The 26,711-nt window shown below is 45.2% G+C and overlaps 1 protein-coding gene across 2 annotated transcripts in view; it reads right to left on the reverse strand.

Annotated features, from left to right (window-relative positions):
* The window catches only part of LOC120026981 (protein Jumonji-like), a 95,262-nt gene that overhangs the window by 16,006 nt on the left and 52,545 nt on the right, over positions 1-26,711 (reverse strand). The window contains exons 4-8 of one of the 2 annotated variants that reach the window (XM_038971803.1): positions 18,503-18,672; positions 10,065-10,088; positions 8,649-8,831; positions 5,367-5,578; positions 28-1,231 (exon numbers count right to left, since the gene is read on the reverse strand). In XM_038971803.1, the coding sequence (XP_038827731.1) occupies positions 28-1,231; positions 5,367-5,578; positions 8,649-8,831; positions 10,065-10,088; positions 18,503-18,672 (1,793 nt within the window). The remainder of the gene's footprint in view (positions 1-27; positions 1,232-5,366; positions 5,579-8,648; positions 8,832-10,064; positions 10,089-18,502; positions 18,673-26,711) is intronic. The other variant, XM_038971804.1, reaches the window with a different exon arrangement.

The raw sequence follows: 26,711 nt of genomic DNA on the forward strand, positions 1-26,711 counted from the left end.
TAGGGACAGTCTATGAGTTAGACTCACCGATGAGCGGGGGGTCTTCCATGGTGATGCCCTGAGATTTGAGGTGCTTCTTGATGCAGGCTAGCCTCTGTACATTGGGGCCCCAGCGACGGCCCAGCTTGTGGATGCGCTGCACCTGGGTCACAAAGCGCATCTCATCGTTCAGTTTGCACTCTGGGCGCCAGTCAGCCGGGGGAACCACACGACAAAGTCCGCAGGGCTCTGCCCCCTCCCGCACAGAGTCCAGGTACACCAGGGGGTCCTGGAACTCCCGCTGGGTGGGACAGAACACTGGCGCCTCACCCAACGCCGCCCAGCTCACCCTACTCCTCTCCGCCCTCTCTCTCTCCCTCTCCTTCTCCCTTTCCCACTCCCTGTCAGGCCGGGGCTCTGCTGGTTTGTGAGGGATATGTCCAGGATTGTGTCCAGAAGTGTGGCAAGGGGATTCTGAGGTAGTTGAGCGGTTGTGGTTAGGGTTAGAGGCAACCTGCGCCCGCTGCTGTGCTTGTCTGATGAACATCAGCTTGCCGGCTGACGCCCGCTTGGGCCGCTGGCGCTCTGGCTCTGGATTGGCTGGTGGTGTGGCGGGAGGAGTCGGGGGAGGGGGTGGGGCTAGCAGGGTCGGGGGAGGGGTGGTTTCCATGACGATGTGTCCGTTGGGGACCAAGGTCTTGTCCTGACAGGCTTTCTTACTGCGTGTTTCCAGAGGGCTGGTCTGGTGCTGTTTTGTCTTCTTAGGGTTGGGGTTATTCTCCAGGATGACCAGCTGACCCTGGGAGTCAGCCACCGCCCCGATGGCTGCTACCGCCACCTCCAGCCTCCGCTTGGAGTTCCTCAGCCCCTCACGCCCCTGCCTGCCCACCTCCTGCTTGGCACAGAGGCGACCGTTGAGGCGCACACCGCCCCCGTTAGCCACCTTGTACACCCCATTGGATAATAACACCTGTTTGCGTGTTTTTGCTTTGCTATTCTGGGCTTTTCCTGAGTTGGAGAGGGGGAGTCGCTGGTGGCGGTGGTGATTGTTGCTATTGGCTCTATGGGAAGCAGCAGTGCTGTGTTTGCGGTGGTTCAGTTTGGTTTTCTTGACCAGTTCTCGTTTTGCTTTGGTGTATGTGACTTGGCCCTTCACAGTTTTGGACGGCAGTCTGAAGTCTTTCGTTTTTTGGGCACCGGCCGTGTGCACGCCTGGCTGGGACACCCGTGTGACGCCGTTCACTTTAAAGACCTGAGAGCGAGAGAGAGAACGAGAGAGAGAGAGCGGGAGATCAGAAACATTTGTTCATAAACATTCTGTGCAGTGGTTCTGTGTTCTAACACACACACACTCTCTCTCCCTCTGGAGCTGTGGCTTCACATTGAAGAAGTAAAAACTAGTAAGCAAACATTTAAAAAACTGCTGCTATTCAATGAAGCCTATACACGGGTTGTTGTACTTTTAAATCTGCTATTGTAGACAAACACTCTTCTCACAGGGCAAAAAACTAAACAATGTTAGCTTCAACAACAGCTGGAAAAAGCCACCCCGGCCCTAATAGGAGTGAGGCTTAATTTTAGAGCCAACTGCTGTATGTAGAGAACACTACATAAAAAAAGGTTACTACTTGAAACTATCCCAGCACATGAAGCCAGTTTTATTTGGTATAGTTTCCTTAAGCTCTTTAATTCGCCTTTAATGCCTCAAATAAAAGTTGTGTTTCCTGCAGATCTGAGAACCCCTGCTGAACATGTGAGCTCTGAAATGTAGGTAGCTTAAGTTACATCGGGGACCTCACTGGCTAAACACAGCTGGGGAAATAAAGCCATCCAGACCCACCAGCGGAAGAAGCAGAGTTGTCTCCCTCTCAGTTCCCTCTGCTGCCCCCTGAACGCCTCTGCATTAGAAGCAGAGTTGTCTCTCTCTCAGTTCCCTCTGCTGCCCCCTGAACGCCTCTGCATTAGAAGCAGAGTTGTCTCTCTCTCAGTTCCCTCTGCTGCCCCCTGAACGCCTCTGCATTAGAAGCAGGGCTGCAGCTGTATTGTACTCCTATCAGGTGCAGCCAACACAAAGAGAGGCTATTAAAAGATAAGGGGAGTGAAATGTGACCCCCTTCATAAATCCTGCTCCCCTCAATAGTGGAAAAATACAGAGAATGACAGAGAGAAAGGAGCGAGAGAGAGAGAGAGAGAGCGAGAGGAGGAGCGAGCGCGAGAGAGAGCGAACCCCGTCGCCCCAGCAGGCCAGAGTGATGAATGGCAGAGTGGCTAAACGCAGCGTGATGTCTGCCAGGGTCTCAAAGCAGCACGATGCCAGAGATTCAACAAATACATCAGATTCTCAACTCTAGAGGGATAGGGCTATAACCAAAGACAACATCAGATTCTCAAGACTTCTGTCTGCAGAATTTAAACACCTTGCTTAAAAACTTATTTGGGATAGGGGGCAGCATTTTCACATCCAGATGAAAAGCGTGTCCAAAGTAAACTGAATGCCACTCAGGCCCAGAAGCTAGGATATGCATTATTAGTAGATTTGGATAGAAAAGACTCTGCAGTTTCTAAAACTGTTTGAATCATGTCTGTGAGTATAACAGAACTTATTTGGCAGGCAAAACCCCGAGGACAAACCATTCAGATTTTGTTTTTGAGGTCACTCTTTTCAATGGGTTTTCATTGGGAATCCAGATTTCTAAGGGACTTTCTTGCAGTTCCTATCGCTTCCACTGGATGTCAAGTCTTTAGAAATTGGTTGAGGTTTTTCCTTTGAGAAATGAAGAAGTAGCACTGTTCAGAACGAGGGTAGAGAGAAGTGTACTCTTTGATAGAGGCGCGTGACCTGAAAAGCACGCTCCACTTTGCTTTCCTCCGGTATTGAACACAGTTAATCCCGTCTTAAATTGTATCGATTATTTACATTAAAATACCTAAAGTTGTATTAGGAAAGTAGTTTGAAATATTTGGACAAAGCTTACAGGTAACTTTTGAGATATTTTGTAGTCATGTTGCGCGAGTTGGAACCAGTGTTTTTCTGGATCAAACGAGCCAAATAAATGGACATTTTGGATATATATCGACGGAATTAATCGAACAAAAGGACCATTTGTGATGTTTATGGGACATATTGGAGTGCCAACATAAGAAGCTCGTCAAAGGTAAGGCATGAATTATATCTTTATTTCTGCGTTTTGTGTCACGCCTGGAGGGTTGAAATATGATTGTCTGTTTGTTTGCTGGGGTGCTGTCCTCAGATAATAGCATCGTTTGCTTTCGCCGTAAAGCCTTTTTGAAATCTGACACGTTGGCTGGATTCAAAACAAGTGTAGCTTTAATTTGGTGTATTGTATGTGTGATTTCATGAAAGTTACATTTTTATAGTAATTTATTTGAATTTGGCGCTCTGCATTTTCACTGGATGTTGGCCAGTTGGGACGCTAGCGTTCTACATATCCCAGAGAGGTTTTAAGGGTCAAACTCATCCATTTTACCTTCACGACCAAAAGAATAGAAACAGAGAGCCAGTGGGCCAGCTGTGATCGAACAGATATGCTGACAAAGGCACAGCAGGCTGGGTGGTGGTTGTCTACTTTAGTTTCACCACTAGAGTGCTCACTGGCTCTACTCTGCTGTACAACTCTCTCTCAAGGGTTGGCGTGCATGTGAGCAGCGGCCTTTGCTCTGTAATAGTCTGGTCTGAGACAGAGAGGAGCGAGAGAGAGAAGACGAGCTACATCCCAGCCCTGTGGAGAAGGTGAAGGCCCATGTAGAGAAGGTGAAGGCCCCTGTAGAAGGCACCGAAGGACTGGTGAGAAATAAATTAAAATCATTACAGGAAACAGACAGAGTAAGCGAGGGAGAGGGAGAAAGAGTGAGGGAGCAAGAGAGAACAGAACCACAGCCAACTCTCTGAAGTGGATTTTGGTCGCATGTGAGTGGAAAGAGAGGAGGGGGGTGGCGGGGGATGGCTCAGGATGACATGTGTTGCTATAGTCCATCTGCAGGATGGCAGGAAGATTAACACGGAACATCTGCAGCTCAGCGGCCCATAGGAAGAGAACGGACCTACAGCAAATCAGCTGCTCATAGGAACAGACTGGATCCACTGCAGCTCAGCAGCCCATAGGAAGAGATCTAGAGCTCAGCAACCAATTTGAAAAGACTGGATCAGGAAGAGTAACCGTAACTCTACCAGCGCATAGAGAAACAGACACACTTATCAAAAAAAACACAAACAATGTAGCACTCAAAAGTACATAAAAACAAGCACATCAATGTGATGGCTGAAAAGATGGTCTTCGAGGTCTGTCTACATGAATAGTCTTCAGCATAATGACTTTTAAACCGAGACAAAGGTCAACAGGAGACAGGAGCAGCAGCTCAATTTTCCTGACCAAATAACATCCCTCAGTTCAGATTTCACAGAATATCATTAGTCTGGCTTGCGCTAACTAAATGCTGTATAACAGGGCCATTGGGTTCTTGTATGATAATCATTTGAACTATGGCTGATTCCCTTCCACAGACTAGGGATCATGATCACGTTGCTATCGGCCAGGGGATTGGATATCGGCCTGCTGCTGCACTCTCACAGTTAATATCAGAAGACTAAAAATGTGAATGCCTCAAAATGATTGGAGCTCTGTTGCCAAGGACGGTGAATCTGCCAGTATAACACATGAGCACACACACAGAGAGACAGACAGAGAGAGCGAGAGACCGAGACAGAAAGCAGAGAGGGCAGAGGGCTAGAACAAAGGCCAATCACTTCAGCGTAGTTTGTCTTGGCTCTGCCCTGCTCATTGAGATTCATTGTTCCTTAATTAGTCAGTTGGCGGCACTTAAAACTGACAGGCCCGGCATCAACATGAGACAGCGTGGCCCGGCTCCGGTGTACCGGACGTCTGGGGGAGCCGAGCTGCCGGTCATGATGCTGCTCTCTCTGACGAGAGGCAAAGCCCCCAGTGCTCCCCTCTGATTAGCTCATGTAACTGTCAGAACCACAATGTGTATTTTAAACTGGGCCAAAGGTACTCTCCCTCCTCCCGTCATCCCCTCCTCCTTAGCAGAGCTCCTTCTTGGACAGGAAGGCAGCTTTCACAGCCCAGCTCCAGTAGTAAATATAGTAGCAGACTGAGTCTGTGTAATGATTGTGTTTCAAAGGCAGGAGAGGAAAGGAGCTCAGGGATTTCACACTGAGCATGCTGCTGTTACGTTACTGTATTAATAATATGTCATCGTTCATCGTCGTCACACATTACTGCTCGTCTAATGATAATGTCTGCTCTCGCCTGGTGGTTACTGAAGCATGCTGGTCAGCCATCTTTATGACCGTTATAGAGTTACATATTAGCCAAACCAAGCATACTGTTCAGGTATAGATGCAGTACCTGCTTGCGGGGCTCCTCTGCAGCCCTCCTGTGAGGCAGTCCATTGGTAGTGTGGCCTCTGGGTAAGGTGTGGCCCCTGGCTGTGGCCTCTGGCTGGCTGAGGGCCTGCTCCCTCCGGGCCTCGGCCCTCTCACTGCGCTCCCTCACCTGCACCCACTCCTTCCCTCTGGGCTTGGGGCTGTCCCGGGGCGACTTGCTGTGGCCATTCAACACTGAACAAACAGGAGAGAAAAGATGATCTTAGATCAGTTTAGAAGGTTGAACACTGGACCAAAAGTAGAGAAAAGATGATCTCAGGTCTGTGTAGAAGGATGCTGCGGTGTTACAGCCTGAACTTAAAATGGATTAAACATATATATTTTTTCTAACCCATCTACACACAATACCCCATAATGAAAAAGTGAAAACATGTTTAGAATTATTTGCACATTTATTGAAAATGAAATAAAGAAATATAATTTACATAAGTATTCACACCCCTGAGTCAATACTTTGTAGAAGCACCTTTGGCAGTGAATACAACTGTGAGTCTTTCTGGGTAAGTCTCTAAGAGCTTTCCAAACCTGGATTGTGCAACATTTGACCATTATTCTTTTCGACATTCTTCAAGCTCTGTCAAATTGGTTGTGGATCATTGCTAGATAACCATTTTCAAGTCTTACCATAGATTTTCAGGCAGATTTAATTCAAAACAGTAACTCAGCCACCCAGGAACATTCACGGTCTTCTTGGTAAGCAATTACAGTGTAGATTTGGCCTTGTGTTTTAGGTTTTGTCCTGCTGAAAGGTGAATTCATCTCCCAGTGTTAGGCCCACCCAGTGGGGAGCCAGGCCCAGCCAATCAGAATGAGTTTTTACCAACAAAAGGGCTTTATTACAGACATAAATACACCCCCCATTGTGTTGTGACACAAAGCTGCACATTTTAGAGAGGCCTTTTACTGTCCCCAGCACAAGGTGCATCTGTGTAATGATCATGTTGTTTAATCAGCTTCTTGATATGTCACACCTGTCAGGTGGATGGATTATCTTGACAAGTTATAAAACACTCACTAACAGGGATGTTAACATTTGTGCACACCATTTGAGAAAAATAAGCTTTGTGTTCCTATGAAACATTTATGGGCTCTTTCATTTCAGCTCATGAAACATGAGACCAACATTTTACATGTTGCATTTATATTTTTGTTCAGTATACAAGTATACACCCCCTGGACAGGATGCTAGTCTATCGCAGGGCCTTACCCCCAATCAATCTCCTTAATGCAGAGTGTCAAGCAGAAACGCATCAGGTCCCATTTTTACAGTCTTTGGTATGACTCGGCCAAGGATCGAACTCCCAATCTTCCAATCTCGGGGCGGACATTCTAAATAACAAGGCCGCTGAGTTTGTAGAGAGATGAGGTAGTTATTGCACACAGAGTGAGTCGATGCAACTTATTATGTCACTTGTTAATAAGCACATTTTTACTCCTGAACTTATTGAGGATTGCCATAACAAAGGGGTTGAATACTTATTGACTGAAGAAATTTCAGCTTTTCAGTTGTAAAAATTTTGAAAAACAGAATTACACTTTGACATTATGGTGTACTGTGTATAGTCCAGTGACCAACCAAAAAATCTCAATTTAATCCATTTTAAGTTCAGGCTGGAACACAAGTCAAGGGGTGTGAGTTTGTTTCTGAAAGCACTGTATATTAAAACCTCAACAAGAATTTATAATGTCAATGAAATATTTTCTCCAGTCTTGTACAGTCACTAGTGGGGAACATTATGTTGGTCAAGCACCAGACTACAGCCCTGCTAACCCCAGACTAGTGCAAAAACACTGATATTAACTGTCTGAACCATTCAATTAACACATATTCAATAGTTCTCGCTTTATATTTTATGAGGTTCACTTTATTTTTACAGTGTTTTAATATCAACCGGCGCTGACGTTTATAAAATGACATGGTCCCCCCCCCGCCAATCCATCTGCCAAAGTCACTTGCTGAAAGGCTGGCGTTTTGAAAAGCTACCAGAAAACTCAACTCAATAAAAGGTGTTTAATCTAGAAATGTAAACATGGCTGGGGTTAGTGAGGTGCAGGGTAATGAAAGCAGAGCTCTGTGGTTTCTCACTCTCTCTTTCTCTGTGCCTTGCAGCTAATATAAACTACTGGAGTCCTACCCATGCTGCATTTGAAAGTGTCACATCTGACACACGGCCTTATAGTGTACTGTACGGGCCGGTCTAATACTGTACTGGGAGACAGGCTTCTACGGTACTTACGGTCCAGGCCTAACAGTGTACTGGGAGACAGGCTTCTACGGTACTTACGGTCCTGGCCTAACACTGTACTTGGAGACAGGCTTCTACGGTACTTACGGTCCAGGCCTAACACTGTACTTGGAGACAGGCTTCTACAGTACTTGCGGTCCAGGCCTAACACTGTACTGGGAGCGAGTGTGCTGCCATAGGACAGGCTAATTTGGTAAATATTGCGTTGGCCACGCTACTATGTTAAAGTGCTCACTTTCTAAACCCCTGTCTAAGTCTAGAGGGAGAACTAAAACACTGGCCTTGTTTCCATGGGGATTGCCTGGCCTGGAGGATATGTTGTCACAGGGAGGACTACAGCGTCTGGGACACAGCACTGTGTGTTTTTCTATGATAACCACTGAAAGTTGACGAGCAACTACAAGCATATGCCACTGATAACATGTAGATAGTTATTGTGTGGCTTTGCCTGCTTGTAGCTTTCACCACCACTGGCATATTGTTCTGTTTTAACATGACGCGTTTCATTAAGACAAGCTCCCCTTAGAATCACACACACTTTCCCTCGAGAGATTTTCCAACGTTCCTGTTAAGCTGTCCATCGCTCCACGTCTGGGCAGTGTACAGTGTGTGCATGTAAGAGGCGGGACTGTGGGGTGTTTTCCGTCCCTGTTCCCCTCCTCCCTGGCTAGCTGTGAGCTGAATGCATAAACACCTTGTTACCTCTGTTCACTCCTAGTGTTAATTGGAGTGGAAAGATGGAATGCTCCCTCAGAGAGGGAGAGAGAGTGTGGAGACTAACTCAGCCATGCTCGGCTGCAGACAGCTCTAAACATGTGGGTCTCTTGTACGTATTAGGTCCATTCCACCCGTTCCACTTCAGCCCTCAACCGTGATTGGTGAGTGTTAAATGTCTGTGTTGTGATTGGTCAGGGCAGTTCGGGGTTAGGTTGGTGAAAAGGAGAGAGAGGACAGTTTCTTACTGTCGGGGTTAGGTAGGTAAGAGGACATTGTCGTACCGTGGCCGTTGACGGCATGTTTCCCTGGGGGTTTGCCCTTCCTGGGCGTGGATTGACAGGAAGTAGACGCCACACTGATGTCTGGCTTCACATCCTCGTATTCCTCTTCATCATCATCATCCAGCTCATCTTCATCCTGAGAGCTCCCAAAGTACGCCATGTTACTGGGCAACGCTGACGAACCTGTGGGGGGGGGGGGGGGGGGGGGGGTAGAGAGAGAGAGACAGAGCGAGAGTGAGAGCGTGTTAAAACCAATGAGAACCTACCGAGCAGTTATGTGAGGAGAGGAGAGAGAGAACTCCTGCAGCCGTCTGAGAGTGCACCGTGCTGGTAAACACCAATACTGTAAAATCACAGCATCCAAGAAAATGTCAAAAGCAAAACTGGTGATTTTAAATCTCATGGTGTCTAAAAGTAACTAACTCCGATGCTTCCCACAGTTGTGTCAAATTGGCTGGATGTCCTTTGGGTGGTGGGGACCATTCTTGATACACACGGGAAACTGTTGAGTGAAAATCTCAGCAGCATTGCAGTTCTTGACACCAAACGGTGCACCTGGCACCTACTACCATACCCTGTTCAAAGGCACTTCAATCTTTTGTCTTGCCCATTCACCCTCTGAATGGCACACATCCACAATCCATGTCTCAAAGCTTAACCATCCTTCTTTAACTGGTCTCCTCCCCTTCATCTACACTGATTGAAGTGGATTTAACAAGTGACATAAACAAGGAATCATAGCTTTGACCTGGTCAGTCTATGTCATGGAGAGATCTTCATGCTTCGTATACTCAATGTATATCTATATTATGCGTGGGAATAGTTTGTAACAGATTTCCTAAATTAAAATCAATTGGAGCTGATTTGCTGGTGTTTTACAGTCTTTCATGTCTAACAAAAAACGTTGCTCAGAAAACATATAAATAAAATCACCCGTGGCCCGAATTTAGCCCATGGGCCACCAGTTTGGGAACCCTGCCCTAAAGTAAATAGAGCAAGCTGTTCCATGGCCAGCTGACGGAGGTCACCATCCATTGTGTTAGGATGGAACCACTGGGTAGGACTAGAGTCTGGTCTCGTGGCCATTAGAGACAGCAGAGGGAAAAGAAAGCGATGGTTTGTCTGCATCACCTCATTCTCCATTGTTATCATGGCTAGTGTAATGACGTTGTGGTTTATGGGTTTAAAGCGTTGTAATGGTCTCAAACGAGCTTTGACTAGGCCTAATGTTGTGAATCATTACATTGCATTACATTCCATTTTCATCTCATGTATCACAGGTTTATGTTGTAGTGTATTATTAATGTAAAAATGCTCATTCCTAATGACAGAGTGGGAAATACATCATTGTGTATTATTAACATTTACTGTCTAGATCATAAGTACTTTAAAAAGAAATGCATAAACGTAACCAACCTTCATTTGGCCAGGAGGAGTAACCTGAAATGAGATATGGGGAAGCTAGAATTAGCCAGACATCAAACCAAAACGTCATTATCAAATTAAAATGTATGCCAATCTATACAATCATTATCATTATATAACCTGGTTGTAGTGTAGTGCAGCAAAGTGAGCTTTAAGCTAAGCATCATTAACCAGCGACTCGTTTTGAATTAAGCATCCTGCTGTATGGCAGACAACAGGGGAGCCAATGGGGTTAGGGCTACTTTGAATGCAGTAATGAATGACAGTGATATCGGAGCCTTCTGAATCACATGCACATCAGAATACAGTTAGTAAGCCTACACAACATAGTCAGTACCCACAATACAGCTTCGTCACGACAGGACTAAAATGGCAGCGTGGCCAAACGTGATACTTTGACTAGCTCTGTATGTAGACAGAGCAGAGACGCCAGTCCATTGTTATTAGGGTTAGGGGTCATTCAATACGGTTTAGGAGTAGAGCACAATGTGTAACGTGAGAAGAAGCCACGTCTGGACTAGGTTTGAGGTGCTGGGTTCAGTCTCGCTAAGACCTGTAGAGGACTGGCCTAGCTGGGTTCAGTATAAGCACTTTGTGACATCTGCTGATCTAAAAAGGGCTTAAGAAATACATTTGATTGATTGACTGTATGGGAGTGTGGTACATAGCACATCTGTACCAGTTCTCCAGCTCTTTAAAAAAAAAGTCCTTTCTCCCAGTGACAGAGGTCAGGGTGACTTAGAGTCAACAAACTCCCAATCAGCTCCAAATGACCTGCTTCATTAACAACATGGCTGCAATTACTGCCTTCTCTGGGGTCACAGGGTCAATAGCTAGCAGACCCAGGGGGCACACGGATAGGTCTCTTGTCCGATGGGTGGACGAGGGATCTTTTTCTGGGGAAGTGAGAGAGAAATAGGGGAGGATGAGACTGGACAATGTTATCCTATAACCTTTCCCAAGGGCCCAAAATAAGCCTGTTGCTCCCATTTCTTGTTCAGTAACCCCCAGAGAGTCCAAAGGAGGAAGCCTGTTGGGCTGGCTCCTCTGGTCACTGGCGTCTGGTCTATGGCTAGGTTATATCTTCAGTGGCTGGTTCTCAGACAGAGGGAGAAGGGTGGTGCTGGGTTTAACAGCCTCTCTGGCGCAGAGACTCTGTCTGTCAGCTCCCAGAGACTGAGAAATATAACCTAGGCCTCCCTCCTCCCTGCTCCAGGCCTGTTCCCCTCCCTCCTCCCTATCCTCAATTATGGGCCTTTTCATGTGCCTCAGAACCACAGGCAAATTATAATGAAGGCAGTCTAACAGTCTATTATGATTGGAATTTTAACTAGACAGGCGTAATTACAACCAAAATGGTTGACTTAAAATAAAAAACAATGAGGAGTTTAAACGACCAATCAAGGGCGTTAACTGAAAAAAAAGAACACATTTATAATCATCTGATTAACATCCATGTTACCGAAAAAGAGCACTTCTCATGGTCCTCACTTATAGGCTACAGACCCTCAGGAATCTCTAAAGTTGGTCGGAAAAGCAGTTCCAAGTTGTGTATAAAAAAATCTGACCCCAGAGAGTCAAGAGTATGAGCTTCCTCTTCTCAAGCTGTTCCAGCGGAAGCAGAGGGCCAAATCCCTGGCCGAATTCCCCGTCATAGACAGAGACAGTGTGTGGAGAGACCTGCCCTCTCGTACCCCTCATACTTCACCATGTGCCTCATCAGGAACAAGATAGGTGGAGAGGGGGGATGAAAGAGCGCCGACTGGGGCTTTTTCAATAACATTGTTTTATAGGCCGATGCAGCGGAGTGAATCCGAGAGGATCGGGGATTATATCTCCTCCAATTTACATTCCTGAATGTCTGCAAATCCATTAACCCACGCTGCCCTCGGCTCTAGTCAGCTCTGGGAGTTGCTGGCTAAATTTAATCAGCCTTCCCTTCATAGCGTAACCACGGCCGCAGCAGCAGCCTCAGACCTAGACCCATTCAATGTTCAGCCAGCCATGGCATACACGCATATAGAAGTACCTGTTATGTAACACTGAATGAGAATATTAGTGGGGGTTATTCATCTACTACTTTATCTGGCATTATCCCACCCGTGTGTGTGTGTGTGTGTGTGTGTGTGTGTGTGTGTGTGTGTGTGTGTGTGTGTGTGTGTGTGTGTGTGTGTGTGTGTGTGTGTGTGTGTGTACAGAGGGAGGCTCAGCTGCGATGAGATTTTTTTTTTTTTTTTGTCAGGGATAGCGTCACTGCCACTACCGACAATGACCCTCTCTACCCAAGGCTACAGGCTACAGACAAGGCCCAGAGACAGGCTGGCTGGACAGCCTCCAAATGGCTTTCTCCACGGATATAAACAGCCGTAATAAAAAAGGGATTTGAGAAGCTATGTAGCACATAAACACTACAGTGTGATTCGCTCCATTTTGTGTCTGTCGCATGTTTCTCCACATTGCATCAGAGCAGCCAGACGTTTCCCAAGAGGGATTAAACATATATGGTTCCTGTTTAAAAACCAGAAGACAGGAACAGCTCATTATGATGCTGAGTCCCAGAGGAATAAGCAGTGGTGATTACAAGCTGCTGCTGTAGAGAACAAAAGATAGGAAAACTGAAATCACGGTGGGAACGGCCTGCTTTCATAACGAGCGCTTTATCGTCAGTAGCTGTCAGACAGTGGGCGTGCGGGAATACAGTTAACTTCTTATGGCTGCAGGGGCAGTATTGAGTAGCTTGGATGAAAGGTGCACAGAGGTGCCCATAGTAAACTGCCTGCTCCTCAGTCCCAGTTGCTAATATATGCATATTATTATTCGTATTGGATAGAAAACACTGAAGTTTCTAAAACTGTTTGAATGATGTCTGTGAGTATAACAGAACTCATATGGCAGGAAAAAACCTAAGAAAAAATCCAAACAGGAAGTGGGAATTCTGAGGTTGGTCTATTTTCAACCAAGACCCTATTGAATACACAGCGGGATATGAATGAGTTTGCACTTCCCATGGCTTCCACTAGATGTCAACAGTCTGTAGAACCTTGTCTGATGCCTCTACTGTGAAGGGGGGCCGAATGAGAGGGGATTGAGTAAGGTCTATCATGACCTGACCATGCTCGTTCACATGAGAGGGAGCTCTGTTCCATCGCACTTCTGAAGTCAATGTAATTCTCCGGTTGGAACGTTACTGAAGATATGTTAAAAACATTCTAAAGATTGATTCAATACATCGCTTGACATGTTTCTACTGACTGTTACGGAACTTTTTGACATTTCGTCTGCTTTTAGTGAACGAGCTTCCTGACTTTGGATTTGTTTACCAAACACGCTAACAGAAATAGCTATTTGGACATAAAGGATGGACATTACCGAACAAAACTAACATTTCTTGTGGAAGTGGGAGTCCTGGGAGTGCATTCCGACGAAGATCAGCAAAGGTAAGTGAAGATTTATAATGCTTTTTATGAGTTTTGTTGACTGCACAATTTGGCGGGTAACTGTATGGCTTCCTTTTGTGGCTGAACGCTGTTCTCAGATGATTGAATATTGTGCTTTTGCCGTAAAGCTTTTTAAATCTGACAGCGGTTGCATTAAGAACAAGTGTATCTTTAATTCTATGTAAAACATGTATCTTTCATCAAAGTTTATGATGAGTATTTATGTTATTTGACGTGGCTCTCTGCAATTTCTCTGGATATTTTGGAGGCATTTCTGAACATGGCGCCAATGTAAACTGAGGTTTTTCGATATAAATATGAACTTTATCGAACAAAACATATATGTATTGTGTAACATTAAGTCCTATGAGTGTCATCTGGTGAAGATCATCAAAGGTTAGTGATTAATTTATCTCTATTTCTGCTTTTTGTGACTCCTGTCTTTGGCTGGGAAAATGACTGTGTTTGTCTGTGATTTTGCGGTGACCTAACATAATCGGTTGTGGTGCTTTCGCTGTAAAGCCTATCTGAAATCGGACACTTGTGGGATTAACAACAAGATTACCTTTTAAAATGGTATAAGATACATGTATGTTTGAGAAATTTTAATTATGAGATTTCTGTTTGAATTTGGCGCCCTGCAGTTTCACTGGCTGTTGATGAGGTGGGACCCTACCATTTCACGTACCCTAGAGAGGTTAAGGCCATAAAGTCAAGATATTGGAGGCCATCAAAGCCCTGACCTCAATCCCATAGAAAATTTGTGGGCAGAACTGAAAAAATGTGTGTGCGAGCAAGGAGGCCTACAAACCTGACTCAGTTACACCAGCTCTGTCAGGAGGAATGGGCCAAAATTCACCCAACTTATTGTGGGAAGCTTGTGGAAGGCTACCCGAAACATTTGATCCAAGTTAAACAATTGAAAGGCAATGATACCAAATACTAATTGAGTGATGTAAACTTCTGACCCGCTGGGAATGTGATGAAAGAAATAAAGGCTGAAATAAATCATTCTCTACTATTATTCTGAGATTTCACATTCTTAAAATAGTGGTGATCCTAAAACAGGGAATGTTTACTAGGATTAAATGTCAGGAATTGCGAAAAACTGAGTTTAAATGTATTTGGCTGAGGTGTATGTAAACTTCCGACTTCAACTGTATGTGGTATGTTTGTCAGATAAGATAAACATTTGAGAGGATTCGAGCAGTTCAAACAGAATGACCGATTGACCTCTAATTTCTACCAGGAACGCCATTATTCTTCTAGCTCTGGAACAGACCAGACTGTGCTGACTGCTTGCCCTCCCTGTCCACTCTATGGGGCAAATGGAAATAACTGTATACGACACCAAGTGTTGGAAGCCAAACACAGCTGCCTGTTCTTGGTGCACCACCGACTGTTACACACCTAGCTAGCCTGGGCCACCAAAGTGGAATCAGACGTACAAAGTCCTTTGAATGAAATCAAAGGCCAAAAGCACTTTGAAAGATAAAACATTGATACGCTGCTTCTTTATGGTATATATCCATCTGTCCCCAGGACACAGACCGCACACGGGCGCATGCATGCACACTCACATATGCACACCTCTGCGCTGCCCTGTCAATCTTGCACGTCACCTCGATGTATTGGCCTCTTTCCACACGGGCCATTAAAGTGAAGGAAGAGAGAGCAAAACCCGGTGTAAGAAAATACCATTAAGGCAGCATGAGCTCTGCAGAGGACTCAGTCTGCCTCTCGGCCGGGTACAGGGCTATAAATAAGGCTGCCACAGAGACAGGGGGTGCGGCGGTCAACCAGGCACGGCACAGTGAAGATAAACAACAGGAAACTGGTCAGGAGTTAGCATAGCATCCAAAACATGAACAGGAGTTGTCCAAACCCTGAACAGAAGACATTTACTGGGACATTATGAGAAGCGATCTGTTCCACTGAGAATAAGGCAGCCAACCCTGTCAGTTTTACTGATCTCTAATTACGGTGCTCTGAACAGCACTCTGTTACATTAAAGTGGCATTGGCTTTTAAAACACGATCCGCCGCATCCTCCTCTGGGCCTCTCAACTCCCAGCTGACTGCAGTTCTTTTTAACCTACTTTATGTAGCCAGCAGAGGTTAATGCCAATACCAAATTAATCTAAAATCGAGGCATTAGTCTTCCTAAAGAGCCATTTCTGTTTGTCATGGAGGGTTCTGCTGGGTGGGAGGAGACACTGTTCAGAGTTAAACACACTCTGGGACTGAGGACGGCAGTAAAAGCCAAGGCCAAGGTTGTTCAGAAAAAAACATCCCCAAAAAATCTTTAAATCAAATTGTATTTGTCACATGTGCCGAATACAATAGGTGTAGACCTGGGACATTACCGTGAAATACAAGCCCTTAACCAACAATGCAGTTCAATAAATAGAGTTAAGAAAATATTTACTAAATAAACTAAAGTCAAAATTAAAATAAAACAATAAAATTACATAACAATAATGAGGCTATATACAGTCGTGGCCAAAAGTTGAGAATGAAACAAATATTAATTTTCACAAAGTCTGCTGCCTCAGTTTATATGATGGCAATTTTCATATACTCCAGAATGTTATGCAGAGTGATCAGATGAATTGCAATTAATTGCAAAGTCCCTCTTTGCCATGCAAATGAACTGAATCCCCCAAAAACATTTCCACTGCATTTCATCCCTGCCACAAAAGGACCAGCTGACATCATGTCAGTGATTCTCTCGTTAACACAGGTGTGAGTGTTGACGAAGACAAGGCTGGAGATCACTCTGTCATGCTGATTGAGTTTGAATAACAGACTGAAAGCTTCAAAATGACGGTGGTGCTTGGAATCATTGTTCTTCCTCTGTCAACCATGGTTACCTGCAAGGAAACACGTGCCGTCATCATTGCTTTGCACAAAAAGGGCTTCACAGGCAAGGATATTGCTGCCAGTAAGATTGCACCTAAATCAGCCATTTATCGGATCATCAAGAACTTTAAGGAGAGCGGTTCAATTGTTGTGAAGAAGGCTTCAGGGCACCCAAGAAAGTTCAGCAAGCGCCAGGACCGTCTTCTAAAGTTGATTCAGCTGTGGGATCGGGGCACCACCAGTACAGAGCTTGCTCAGGAATGGCAGCAGGTAGCTGTGAGTGCATCTGCACGCACAGAGAGGCGAAGACTTTTGGAGGATGGCCTGGTGTCAAGAAGGGCAGCAAAGAAGCCAGTTCTCTCCAGGAAAAACATCAGGGACAGACTGATATTCTGCAAAAGGTACAGGGATTGGACTGCTGAGGACTGGGGTAAAGTCATTTTCTCTGATGAATCCCCTTTCCGATTGTTTGGGGCATCCGGAAAAAAAGCTTGCCTGGAGAAGACAAGGTGATCACTACCATCAGTCCTGTGTCATGCCAACAGTAAAGCATCATGAGACCATTCATGTGTGGGGTTGCTTCTCAGCCAAGCGAGTGGGCTCACTCACAATTTTGCCTAAGAACACAGCCATGAATAAAGAATGGTACCAACACATCCTCCGAGAGCAACTTCTCCCAACCATCCAGGAACAGTTTGGTGACGAACAATGCCTTTTCCAGCATGATGGAGCACCTTGCCATAACTAAGTGGCTCAGGGAACAAAACATCGATATTTTGGGTCCATGGCCAGGAAACTCCCCAGACCTTAATCCCATTGAGAACTTGTGGTCAATCCTCAAGAGGCAGGTGGACAAACAAAACCCCACAAATTCTGACAAACTCCAAATATTGATTATGCAAGAATGGGCTGCCATCAGTCAGGATGTGGCCCAGAAGTTAATTAACAGCATGCCAGGGCGGATTGCAGAGGTCTTGAAAAAGAAGGGTCAACACTGCAAATATTGACTCTTTGCATCAACTTCATGTAATTGTCAATAAAAGCCTTTGACACTTATGAAATGCTTGTAATTATACTTCAGTATTCCATAGTAACATCTGACAAAAATATCTAAAGACACGGAAGCAGCACACTTTGTGGAAATTAATACTTGTGTCATTCTCAAAACTTTTGGTCACGACTGTACAGGGGGTACCGGTACCAAGTCAATGTGCGGGGGTACAGGTTAGTCGAGGTACATATAGGTAGGGGTAAAGTGACTATGCATAGATAATAAACAGCGAGTAGCAGCGGTGATGTAAATAGTCCAGGTGGCCATTTGATTAATTGTTCAGCAGTCTTATAGCTTGGGGGTAGAATCTGTTAAGTAGCCTTTGTGGACCTTTGTTCCTGATGTGAGGTTATACTCCACTCTGCTTCTCGATTTCTCTTTTGAGGTTTCAATTTATAATTGAGATAAAGAGTAAAAGGAAAACTGGCCAAGATAGTGAACTTCTTGAGTCCTGTATAACACGTTATAACACTACAGAAACGAGGTGGGATTTCAGCTGAACCCTGAGCCTGTAACGCTGCCCTTGTTTCCCTAGCTGGGCCGTGTTTGTGTTGGTGGGCGGCAGATAGCATCCCGGGCCTCTCAGTGCCCTCAGGTGCTGGAGCAGGATTAGCTGGCCCTACCAGGATGTCTGTATAGGTGTGTGCGGAGGGGGGCACTTAAAGCTGAGACTGAATAAGGAACATTGTTATCTGCACACACCGTTGAAATGTTACCTGTAGACATGGTCAATGTGTAACCTGTGAGGACAGAATGGGTTTGGTGTTTGCCTTGTCAGGGAGTTTTTAAACAGGGTCAATGAACCTGGACCTTGAACTGAACTATTCCTGCTGCACAGCTAGGCCTGGATCTAGGTCAAAGGTAGGCTGGGGAGGGAGGCCTGGGCCTCTCGAGATGTGTGGCTGCCTGACTGAAGCCCTAGTCCTGACTAATGTTAGAGAAGCAGAGCCCTGACATCGGGCCCTGGCGACAAGATGCAGTGAGGTGGGAGGATGAAGGGTTGAGTGTGTGTGGGGGTGGATGAACGGGTTTGCTGATGAAAGGGTGAGATGTTAGGCGCGGACTACAGGGTTACTGTACCTCTCAGGCAGAGGAAGGTGAGGAAGTCCTCAGTCTTGGGTTTCCGTCTGGAGATGTCTCTGATGTGAGCGGAGGGGGCGGGCAGGGCGGTATCAGACACCTTGACCGGCGTGGTGCTGGGAGAGTTGGGCTGAGACTGGGCAAACTTCCTCTGCGCTTGCAGTCTGGGCCTGGGAAGAGACAGGTGAAAACAGGATTATTCCCATACATTCTTACACAGACCCACTACCCTGTGTTGTGTATGCATTTCATTTCGTTTGGAAGCCCAGGCTTAGCTCAATGGCCTTTAAAATCATGGCCCCAGGCTCTGACCGAGTTGCCCTGGATGGATCTAAACAGAGGTATACTACAAAGTAGGAACAAGGAGTTAGCCAGCCAACTTGCCTGAATATTCTGAAATATATCTTTCAAAAAAAATAAAAAAGGTATGCCTGAATTGGGCACAGTCTTATTGACACAACCAAAAACACATATCTATGTTTAGCTTTCTTAAAGAACCAGAAAATCCACGTATTTCTGTTTTTTTTTTTTTATCAAAGTCAGCTGGCTAACGCATTGATCCTGCTTTGTAGTATACCCCTCTGTTCAGCAGTTTAACTCATCGCTGGTCTCAGTTGTTGGTTTGACGCATTTCATCAGTCTGGTCCTTGAACATCATTCGATTATCTTTAATATCAACACTGCAGTGTCCAGGGAGGCTAAAACAATGATAATGCTCCTTCAGAATAACTCCCAGCAGCACCAGCCAGCAGCACCAGCCAGCAGCCGTCCACCTCATAACAGACTTCTGATTTATAATTAAGTTCTCCATTAAAGCCAAGACCTCTGCAGCAGCTAACAACTGATAACAAGCACAAAGGAGGCGTCAAATTGCCAACAGATGTTCCAAGGCCAGATCTCTCTTTTTCTCTGTCTATCCATCTCCCTCTCTGAGATGCACAGGGCCTTTCAGATCTCTTTTTCTGCTCGGTCTCAGTCTCTCCTTTCTTCTGATTCCACAGGGGGAGCAGGCTGACAGGATGGAATACTAAGAGCAGCTTGTCTGGTGGACCTGGTCAGACCTCTTCATCTCTTATCTCACACACGCAGCCATTTCATTTCACAATCATTTCATCATCTCTTTGTCTCAGGGATGTTTGATGCCAGATACACGCCTGTCTTACAATAAACAGAAAAGACAACGCCACGGTCATACTGCCTCCCCGTATACTGCCGCGCTGTTTGAAATAATCTCCCATTCAATCGGATGCTTGTTAGGAGATTTTCAGCCCTGCTAGGCGGGTTGACAGGCACAGACAGCATCACTAATCAATTGAGACCACAGCCGCTTGCTCCAGACAGATTGTGACTACCCGGGTGATTGTCTCACCGCGCTACATGTAGGGGAATGCTTCATGATATCTTACAGTGATTTTTTCATGCATTAAAAAGTTTAAATATTGCAAATGCCCTGAAACACCCACAATGCATTTTGATTCCATCAAGCCCCCGGAACCTACAGTGTTCCAATTGCATTTGAATCACGAAGCAATACCCAGCCTATAACCCCAACCAAATACTAAATTACTCCCTCACTAACTGTAAGCACCAGCTGTCAGAGCAGCTCACGGATCACTGCACCTGTGCATAGCCCATCTTTAAGTAGCCCATCCATCTACCTCATCCCCATACTGTTATTTATTTTGCTCCTTTGCACCCCAGTAACTCTACTTGCACACTCATCTATCACGCCAGTGTTTAATTGCTATATTGTAATTATTTTGCCATTTTGGCCTATTTTGGCCTGCACACACTGTATACAGACTTTTTCTATTGTATTATTGACTGTACGTTTGTTTATTCCATGTGTAACTCTGTTGTTTGTATCCCACTGCTTTGCCTTGGCCAGGTCACAGTTGTAAATGAGAACTTGTTCTCAACTAGCCTACCTGGTTAAATAAAAGGTGATATAAAAAATAAATACCTTGAACAAGAAGCTGTGAAGAGATTGCATCGACACACACACACACACACACGGTTCAGTGACGGAATAATCTGTCCGGTTCCTGAGAGTAGCCATTGTTCAAGAAGGATTCTGTATTTGATGAGCAGGTGCATCAGTATGATAACCAATCTGTTCCAATGCTTTTGATCAGCCAGTGAAGAGAAAAACAAAAGAAAGGTTCAGTTTCTGCTCCTCCTGGAAGGACCAATGGCTGCCGCAGGTCACACCTGAACGGGACTTTGGTGACCGGTGTCAGACGGCTGGTTTCGCCAGCCCATCATTATGTTGTGGATGGAACTATCAGTTTCACTGTCAGACTGGTAAAACATGAGCTGTTTAAACAGCCTGGCTCTGGCGGTACTATAGCCGGCAGGGCCTCGGGATGCATGGAGGGAGGGAAGCGAGGGAGGAGAGGGCGCTACTGTGCATCATGGAGACTAGTGCAGATTAGAGATGCAGAATGCATTAGTTACAGTGGCTCCCTGACACTACAGCTCATTGAAGGGAGAACCAACACTACATCTCCCAGAGTGCAGTTCCAACACTACAACTTCCTTCGGGTAGAACCATCACTACAACTCCCTTAGAACATGGATGAGGGGTATTTAATGACTGCCTCCCAGACAGTAACAGGATAAAAACATGTATTTCAATAAACCCCTTCAGAAATAGCATCCTTCTCCTTTCATGGGAATAGAACCAGAGATAAATAGGAGCCCTTTAACTGGACAGGGTTGTTAAAAGGTAGGGTCAGTTAGTTTTACTGGGACAACTTATGTTTCTATGAGAACTGCAATAGTTAAAGATGGGCCAGTAAAACTATGAGAAGTGCCATGCCTCTAACATCCTGTCTAGACAAACCTGAGCCCCAATGAGCACTGTGGCTGAACCACAAGACTAACCTTTCCCCATGAGGACAAAGTACAGACCATCTACAGTCAGAATGTCATGGCACCAAGTACCCACAATGCCCCAAGTGTCATGGCACAAAGTACCCACAATGCCAGATGGACACAAACAGCAGACACCAACAGACACCAAACCTCTCGAACCCAGAGCCTCTCTGCAGAAAGGTCTCGCTGATGCACAAACTTCTCAACACTGTCACTTAGAGCTGCTTATTGAGGTGCTTTCGTATTTACCCGGTATTCCTTCTATAGGTGTCTAAAGGCACGCTATGTTCTGAAGTTCAGCAAGGCTGTTCATTACCACCACGCACCACTTAATCCTGACTCAGACTAGCTGCCTTGGCAATGCACCCAAGGGAGGGAGAGCGCGGAGAGAGAGCAGAGCACTTGCAGTGGAGGCACATGCATACAGAGGAGGAGGAAGGATTACTGCAGGATGTCCCCTTCGTCCAAGGCTAATCTTCCTCCTCTTCCTCTTCCTCCCACTCCTCGCTCTTCAAAGCTGCCGCTCCTCTGATTTTACATGTGTCTCTACTCTGTATCATTGATTAGCTGTCAGACAGAGGGTTCCCCAGAGCCGGTCACGGCAACACTGCCTGGGTTCCCCCGGCTAAATGAGGTTCTAAACCACTCCAGATGGTCCTAATAAACTCTAGCAGCAGACACTGCAGCGCTCAGCAGCTGGAGAGGAGACAAGACTGTACTGTCAGACACTCATGCAGTAGAGACCGAGAGAGAAATAGGGAATACCTAGTCAGTTGCCCAACAATGCATTCAACCGAAAACGTGTCTCCCGCATTTAACCCAACCCCTCAGAGAGGTGCAGGGGGCTGCCTTAAAAATCGACATCCCGGGGAGGAGTTGTTGTTCGGAGTTAACTGCCTTGCTCAAGGGCAGAGAGGTATATTTTTCCACCTTGCCGGCTCGGGGATTCGAACCAGCGACTTTTTGTTTACTGGACCAATGCTCTTAGTCACTAGGCTCCCTGCCGCCCCAGAAAGACAGAGTAACGCCAAGGCAGGTCAGCAATATTCAGTTAAGCTGCAGTAATGGTTCTTGCGCCCTTGTTTAAAAGTATTGATCGACATCACACTAACACAGCCATGAGAGGAGTATGTAGCTGATAAACCCCACAGGCTTTAGTATCCAGGTGAAACTACAGCCACAAGCTTTGTGGCTAACATCTCTCCTCACAGCAGCACCATTCCACTGGAACATCAGCACCACGCCCATGGCTGTCAATACAAAACATTAAGCCCGGAGGACCCAAATGACTGGGATTCTAAAGCAGGGTTAGTGTAAACCACACTCAGGGAGAGAGCCACTCTAGCTAATGTGTTTATTGCTTTTCTGTCTGAGTGTTGAGCCCCTAGAGGAGAGATGGCCTTGGATGCAGCTGACTGACCTGGTGACCCCCGGGTCTTGAAGTCTAAATCTCTTGAATTTCATCTAAGGGTCCATTAAATTATTCTAAAGGTGCAATAGTTGTAACTATAGCATTGTCTGGAATGTGCCGATGCTGAATAACCTTGATAGTCCTGCTTGATGCAGGTCCATGCTGCCTGGTGGTGTTTAGTCTATTCACAAGCACAGTTCGGATTTAGACTCCTGTTAGGCTTTGACACTGATGCTCCACAGTAAAACACGAGCTCTCTATTCAGACAACTCTATTGAGATGTGTGCTGCTTTCAGCTTCCTGGACACAATGGCTCTGGTAGTCATAGACACAGGCTAAATACTGCGGGAATATCAACCAGTTTGAGACCTCAGCATTGAACTGTATCTGAGGGAATATAAAAGATACCCAGGGATTTAAAGAGATGGATGTGGGAGATAAAACGTAATCTTCACAATAGATCAACCTACATTGGCCTAAATAAACATGATATGGCTACAGGGCACATATGTCTTGTATTATGAATGCACTGTATAAATAAATACCTTTATAAAACACTGACACATTGACCGACATTTTAAACAAGACGAAAGCACACAAGTGGTGAACACGTTTCTCTTATGATGTGAAACAGGGAGGGTTGGCGAACATTCCAATGTAAGTCATCACAGACTAACATGTCTGTGTACACAAGGCTTAAATGACTCCGACACGATGATCTTCACACCTAATCCACTTTGCACATAATTTCCTTAAAAGCAACCTAAGCCTACGTGCTGCATAATGCATGAACTGTGGGAAGAGGAGAGGTTCAAACCTGTCCTGTGTGCACTATTGCACTTCAGTATAGTACCCTTCACTGTGTCCACTATTGTTCATTAGTATACTACCACGGTACTGTGTCCACCACTGTTCATTAGTATACTACCACGGTACTGTGTCCACCACTGTTCATTAGTATACTACCACGGTACTGTGTCCACCACTGTTCATTAGTATACTACCACGGTACTGTGTCCACCACTGTTCATTAGTATACTACCACGTTACTGTGTCCACCACTGTTCATTAGTATACTACCACGTTACTGTGTCCACCACTGTTCATTAGTATACTACCACGTTACTGTGTCCACCACTGTTCATTAGTATACTACCACGTTACTGTGTCCACCACTGTTCATTAGTATACTACCATGTTACTGCGTCCACCACTGTTCATTAGTATACTACCATGTTACTGTGTCCACCACTGTTCATTAGTATACTACCATGTTACTGTGTCCACTATTGTTCATTATTATACTACCATGTTACTGCGTCCACCACTGTTCATTAGTATACTACCATGTTACTGTGTCCACTATTGTTCATTATTATACTACCAGTGTACTGGGACCATTCTCTATGCTTAGAGCAGTGAGCTGATGAACTGTGTATTAAGTCAGAGCTGGACAACGTCACCTTATCTCCTCAGCTCAGTGGGTCGACCGCTTTACCGGACTGACCCTAGCCTCTGACCTCTAACCCCTGAGCTTGGCGGCCATCTTAAATCAAGGTAAGCCAGGTCAATATTCAGGCTCAGAGAAAGGCTGTGTGGCGGTTGTTATCACCAATGACATCACTTTAAAAAAAAAATCAGGACCAGGTCAGAAGACACCCATGACATTATCCATGACATCACATGTGCTGATTGGTTCTGGAACATGGGCAATGCCACCCAGTCCAAATCTGATCATGATAGAACAAACATCTTCTCTTCAGCACTGCTGTATAGTTTGTTGCGATGGTGCAGTTTTATTCCTTTGATACGCCTACTGTCTTCAGTGAATACATGCAGCTTGCAGAGAATAGAGAAACTGGAACAAATAATGTGCATGGCAAAGCCTTGCTCCATCTCAGATCTCACCTACTGTGTTCACTAGGGGGTGGCAGGGTATACAATATCACAATGTGCGATAACACACTCCTCTGCAGCCAGTATTGTGATCAAGTTTATTCAGACCGCTCTGTGAGAGTATGTAGTTGGTTATTAATATCCCTAAGGCTGCCATCTTTATAGAGGCTTGGTAAAGCGGTTTAGAGAGCAGGAGAAAGAGCGAGAGAGGAGTTAAAAGGAATTATAAAATGAGTCTCAGTGACGAGGTTGTTGACTTCGAAACCAAACATGAATAATAACTTAAATGAGAGAGAGAAAGACAAAAAACACTGGAACACACATGCACTGTGGGTAACAACAGTAAGAGCAGTAACAGTGCAGGGTAACTGAAGATGGTTCAGGCAATCCTCTGTGACTTAGTGTGATACGTTTTTTGTGCCTGGCCATCTTATGCTACAGTAACTAGCTACACAGGGTTAGATATCTCACCTGCCTGTCAGATCCATTGGATGTACTGACAGTTTAAACTGCCCTGAGTCATTACAACACTATAGTAGGCAGGACACAGCCCGTGATTCGTCAAGAGATGTTCTATATAGCTAAACACTTCACATGTAAATAGTACTATTGATGAGCTGTAAAGTCACAACTCAATAGTACTATTATGGGTTGCTTTTAAAAATGGTGGGATTCCTTAGAGGAAGTGCGACATATAATCATTCACATATGGCACGACTGATTATACACTGAACAAAAACATAAGAGCAATGTGTAAAGTGTTGGACCCCTGTTTCATGAGGTGAAATTAAAGACCACAAAAATGTTCCACACACCCCCCAAAAATATTTCTCTCAGACTGTGTTTACATCCCTTTTACTGAGCATTTCTCCTTTGCCAAGATAATCCATCCACCTGACAGGTGTGGCATATCGATAAGCTAGTTATTAAACAGCATGATCACTACACGGGTGCACCTTGCACTGGGGACAATAAAAGGCCACTAAAATGTGCAGTTATCACAACACAATGGCACAGATATCTCAAGTTGAGGGAGCATGCAATTGGCATGCTTACTGCAGGAATGTCCACCAGAGCTGTTGCCAGAGAATTTTGTTAATTTCTCTACCATAAGCCACAACGTCATTTTAGAGAATTTAGCAGTACCGCCAACCAGCCTAACAACCGCAGATCACGTGTAACCACGCCAGCCCAGGACCTCCACATCCGGCTTCTTCAAGTGCTGGATCGTCTGAGACCAACCACCCCGACAGCTGATAAAACGGTTTGTGCAGACAACCCAAGGATGTCGTCCTCACCAGGGTCTTGACCTGACTGCAGTTTGGCGTTGTAAATGCTCACCTTCGATGGCCACTGGCATGCTGGAGAAGTGTGCTCTTCACGGATAAATCTGAGTTTCTGCATACTCACCGGACATGTCACCCATTGAGCATGTTTGGGATACTCTGGATTGACGTGTACAACAGTGTTCCAGATCCCGCCAATATCCAGCAACTTCGCACAACCATTGAAGAGGAATGGGACAACATTCCACAATCAACAGCCTGATCAACTCTATGGTGAATGAGAAGTGTCGCTCTGCATGAGGCAAATGGTGATCACACCAGATACTGACTGTTTCTGATCCACACTCCTATTTTTTTAAAAGGCATCCATGATCAACAATGAAATTTCATTTCATTTCATTTCATTACAGTACAACGGTTTGATTTGTTTGATCTTAACACTTTTTTTCTTAGCTAGCTACATAGCCGTCTTTGTATCAAAGATAATTGTGTAGTTTAGATTATTATCGAATTATCGAATCTTCTAACGTTGTCAACACTGCTAGCTAGCCAGCTAGCCAACTTCTACCGAAACACTACAACGGAACGATTTGATTAGTGTAGTGTTAGCTAGCTACATAGTTGTCTTTGCTGTCTTTGTATCTAAGATAATTGTGTAGTTTAGAGTAATTATCTAGCCAGTTATCGAGGTTACCTAGCCAGTTATCGAGGCTACCTAGCCAGCAACACTTTCAAACAA

The sequence above is a fragment of the Salvelinus namaycush genome, chromosome 32 (genome assembly GCF_016432855.1).
Source record: "Salvelinus namaycush isolate Seneca chromosome 32, SaNama_1.0, whole genome shotgun sequence".
NCBI lineage: Eukaryota > Metazoa > Chordata > Actinopteri > Salmoniformes > Salmonidae > Salvelinus > Salvelinus namaycush.